The following is a 5,116-nucleotide window of genomic DNA, read 5'->3' as shown; positions in this document are numbered from 1 at the left end:
GAAAGAGAGTGGAATGACAATTCTCAGGGGGAATGGGGTGTGGAGGGTGCGGGAAGAGACTGGACAAAAATCGTATGGATGAGGACAGTGGGGGGTGGGCAGGTAAGGGCAGAGGGTGGGGTGGGAACTGGGTGGAGGGGAGCTATAGGGGGAAAAAAGAGGAACAACTGTAATAATCTGAACAATAAAGATTTATTAAAAAAAATAATTCCAAATCTGAAACATGTTGAAAAAGACAAATCAATAGTTCATTGCAGCCAAATTCTGAAATAAAAAGGACAGCAGAATTTGAGCCTGAATTTCAAATTTCCTCATTCAAATACAGTTCATCCATCTTCGTATGTTTTCTACAACACAAGCGACAAGTTTGGCTTTCTTAGAAATCAAGTATTCTTCAGAAAACTAATGCTCACTTCATTGGGAAATAATAATGTAGCTCTAGATCCCTCGGGTTGAAAGATCTTTTTTCTTTTTCTTTTTTCCCTCCTCTGAGAGCCTCCTTCTCTATCTGCTGCCCTGGTCAATAAAAGAGAATTCTTGATTGCTTAAAAAACAACAACAAAAACAAAACAAAACAAAACAAAACAAAAAACAATGATGTAATCTTCTTTGCTTTTGGTTTCTATATATGTATTATGATATATAACTATTTTATGACATTATAGATCAAAACTCATAAATAATAAAATCAGATTGAAGATAGAAATCATCAGAAATTAAAGATAGCCCTAGCAGGTTTGGCTCAGTGGATAGAGCATCAGCCCATGGACTGAAGGGTCCTGGGTTCACTTCCAGTAAAGGGCATGAACCTCAGCTGCAGGGTTCATTGGTAATTGATATGTCTCTCACATTGATGCTTTTCTCTCTCTGTCTCTCCACCTTGTTCCATTCTCTGTCTAAAAAAAAAAGAAAAAAAATCAATGGAAAAATATCCTCGGGTGAGGATTAACAAAAAAAAAGGGGAAAGTATTTTCATTTAAAAATAAATAATACTAAGTTTAGATAAAACCATAGAAAAATATTCAGAGATTTAGAAAATGTAATGTAGCATTATAGAATAGATAAGTGAACTATAAATTCTAATACTGTAAACTTCATTGAATTAGAATCTAGTAACTAAAATTTATAAAACTTTTGATTTACTTTTATTCAAAAAAGTAAGTTTCTTCACAAAAAAGTAAATTATATAAATATGAAACAACAACAACAATGTACAAAAGACTATAAAAATTATTTTCATGCACTCTATTTACATCCCACATTTTATTGGTAAAGAAATATTACCAAACCTATTTGTAAAAGCAGGTAACCCAAAGGAACTTCTTTAGGAAGTAGTTAATTTTTTTCAAGTTGAAGTAGATGATAAAATAGCATTTCCTGAAATTTTTCTATAAAAACATGATTCTACTACTACTATACTTAGTTTTCTTCCAATCATTCAGAATTTATTATGGCAAGATGTGCAAAACACCTATGAAAAGAACTTTAAACAAAGGGATGAAAATCTTTATACATTCCTAATATCTTATTTTTTCCTTTTTTAAAATCAAATTTATTGGGCTAACATTACATAAGTTAATAATAACATTATATAAGTGACTAATAACATTATATAACCTTCAAGTTGACAATTCTATAATACACCATTTGCATCTCGCCTTGTGTGTTCACCACCCAAAGACTAGTCTCCTTCTGTCACCATGTATGTGACCCCCTTTACTCTCTTTATCTTCCCCTGACCCCTCTTCCCTCTGGTAATTACCATATTGTTATCTGTGTCTATTACTTTCCTAATCTTTATAAGATATTTTAGAAAATGAATCTAATTGCTTGTACTGACGATTACAAATACACTCACCAATAATCATCCCGCGTTTATCACGTAGTACTCCCAGTTCTTTTTCTTCCTTTCTCCACAATTTAATCAAAAGGCTGGCAGCAGTTTGGTCCTTCTTCCCTCGCCAAGCATTGACGTGAACCGGGGTTTTGGGATTATCACAAAATTCAACCATTATTGCCAGTATTAGACTACAGAATTTTTTTTGGTCCAACTTTTATAAGGGAACAGAAAAAGAAAACGTTACAATAAATATTAAGAACTATTACGTTAAAAAAAGGAGAAACATTTGTATTAATCAGTGCTTCTTCTAAAGGATTGACTTCTAAAAGTGAAACTCTACGTAAGTATGATCTGTGCTAATTTCCTGTGAAAATAGAAGCCAATTGTAATGAATCCATTGTCAAACATTAGGAATTAAAAAGAAGAAAAAGAAAAAGATGAAATATAATTCTAATGTTGTTACAAACATACATTATGACCTAAAATGAAACTGACTGATTGACAAGGAAAAAGGGAGAGTGCAAAAATAAGTAAAGATGTTTATTTTAGGTGGAGCCAGGTCAACAGTGCTGTATATAAGTCACTGGAACAATAGGATCTTTCCAATTTACATGCTTTAAGGTATGTAAAGACTCATAACAGCTAAAACCTCATTGTTACTAAGAGAAGTAGTGATGGTAATTGCAAGTGGTAGTCACATATGAAAATAATTCAAAATGAGGTGTAATTTTGTATTTTGAACATTTGCATCCATGAAAGAAAATTATCAAGCATATTTCCTTTGTTTTGTGAGAACTAGTTTGCAGCAAAGCAAAATGTAGGCAGAGAGAAGCGATCCACAGCAATGGCCTTCACACAGTGATGGTTTCTGTGTGGAATATATGTTATTGATTAACTCTCACAGTATACTGCTGATAGAATAGCAAAGGAAACTAACCTGTGGCTCCAATTATAATAATCATTTCCTCTTTTATTACATGAAGGATAATAACATTTACCTACTTTAGAGAGCTATTATGATGAGTCATATGAGACTGCCTGTCACATAGTAAACTCTCAATAATATTTAACCATTATTAGCAATTATTATTACACACTGAATACATATTTTAGCTGATTACATTAAGCAGAACACTCAATACAATGAATTTTTTTATTTCTGTACTTCACTTTTAGAAGGGCTGGGGTTAATATAAAAACTTCACTAAAAATGTTTGCAATTATAATTTAACTTGACTGGTTCAAACTGCATTAAGCACAATCGAGTAATTATATTCATAATAGTGGAAAACACGCGCATAGTTTCTGAAACATCTAACTAATGTTACAATAACACTGTGTGTATGTATATATGAATATAAAGTGTATATACATATGCATGTGCACGTGTATGCATGCCTACACATATCACTCATCCTCCTCCCAACAGTGCATGAGGTAAGTATCTCTGTTTTGAGGAAGTTGACATCAGAGAAAAGTAACTTATCCAGTTACACAGCCAACAAATATTGGCTTCCAGCCTATGCTCACAGTCACTGTACTATATGACCTGTCCTACCGGCCTTTGTACCTTTCCATCAAAGAAACCCTAACGGCAAAGGAGAGTGAACACAAGAGAGAAATGTCTTTGAAGTCTTGTATATAATTTTAAATATTAATATAAAACTTAAGTATTTAATCTATGGATACATGTTTAATATAACTCCTCACTTCCAAATCTTTAGGAAAAAACAAGATTCCAGGAAGATGAGCCAAATTAATTTTGGGATGTTGAGAATCCCCTGACACAGCACCACGTGCCTCTGAGCATACTTGTGCTGTATTCAGAGAAATGTGGTAGGTGGTACATCATTTAGGACCGCGTTAATAGAGGTGCACATATATTCTTCTCTCTATGTTCAATTTTCTGAGCATCTTAAGGGTTTCTGGTTATGATTCATTCCTGTTTATCAAGGTGGGTTATTTTAATAATTATTATTTATTTTTGTGTGTAATGCTTTATAGCTAATGAATTTGCTCTCTCATCTCTAGTGTCAACTAATTTTCTTTATTTTATTATTATTTTTTAATCCTCACCTGAGGATATTTTTTCCATTGATTTTTAGAAAAAGTGAAAGGGAGAGAAGATGGGGAGAGAAAGAGAGAGAAACTTCAATGCGATAGAGACACATCGATTAGTTGCCCTCTTCTCCTCCACCCCCTGCAACACTCCCCCATCAGAACTGGAGAACCTGAAACCAATCAATGCCCTTGACTGGGAATTGAACCTATGACCCTTCAGTCTGCAGGCCAACACTGCAACCACCGAGCCAAACCAGCCAGGGCTAATTTTCTCTTATTTATTTATCACTTTTCCTAGTTGAGTTTTTAATATATATATATTATATGTATATATATATTATATATATGGTATATGTGTATGTGTGTGTGTGTGTACATATATGTATATAAATACACATATTTAAAATTGATTTAAAAAATAAAATTGATTCCAATCAATGCCCTTGACTGGGAATTGAACCTATGACCCTTCAGTCTGCAGGCCAACACTGCAACCACCGAGCCAAACCAGCCAGGGCTAATTTTCTTTTATTTATTTATCACTTTTCCTAGTTGAGTTTTTAATATATATATATTATATGTATATATATATTATATATATATGGTATATGTGTGTGTGTGTGTACATATATGTATATAAATACACATATTTAAAATTGATTTAAAAAATAAAATTGATTTGAGAGAAAGGGAGAGGGAGAGACAGAAACATCAATGATGAGAGAGAATCATTCATTTGATTTTCCTCCTGCATGTCCCCTACTGGGGATCCAGCCCATAACCCTGGCATGTGCCATAACTGGGAATTGAACTATGACCTCCTGGTTCATGGGTCAATATTCAACCACTGAACCACACCAGCCAGGCAAAAAAATTTTTCTATTACAATTTACATTCAACTATTTTTCTTTCAGAGAGATAAAAGAATACAAATAATGTTAGTATCTTTGCTAAATCAAAGTAGGTTTGTTATTCTGTTAATAAAATCAGGAATGGTGGCAATCAACAGTGACATCGCTAAAACTCTCTGAGTTTTATTGAAACAAAATTGTACTTTCCCACCCCCACATCATCTTGACTGTGAACTCACTCATAACTGAGGCCAGTGGGGGGTTACTTTGAAGATACATGAGGGTCCTTGTCTTTCTTCACAGCTGCTAATTGGCAACCGTCTTTCCTGGAAGGTTGCTCACTCCTGCTTATTCTGTAAAATGC

General features: G+C 33.6%; 1 protein-coding gene across 1 annotated transcript in view; it reads right to left on the bottom strand.

The window, feature by feature from the left end:
* CFAP69 (cilia and flagella associated protein 69) overlaps nucleotides 1-5,116 on the bottom strand; it is a 60,423-nt gene that overhangs the window by 10,998 nt on the left and 44,309 nt on the right. Inside the window, 1 exon segment of the mRNA XM_006779183.2 lies at nucleotides 1,859-2,051. Coding sequence (XP_006779246.1) covers nucleotides 1,859-2,051 — 193 coding nt within the window.

The sequence above is a fragment of the Myotis davidii genome, unplaced genomic scaffold (assembly GCF_000327345.1).
Source record: "Myotis davidii unplaced genomic scaffold, ASM32734v1 scaffold187, whole genome shotgun sequence".
Taxonomy (NCBI): Eukaryota; Metazoa; Chordata; class Mammalia; order Chiroptera; family Vespertilionidae; genus Myotis; species Myotis davidii.
This window is presented reverse-complemented; position numbering and strand designations above follow the sequence as displayed.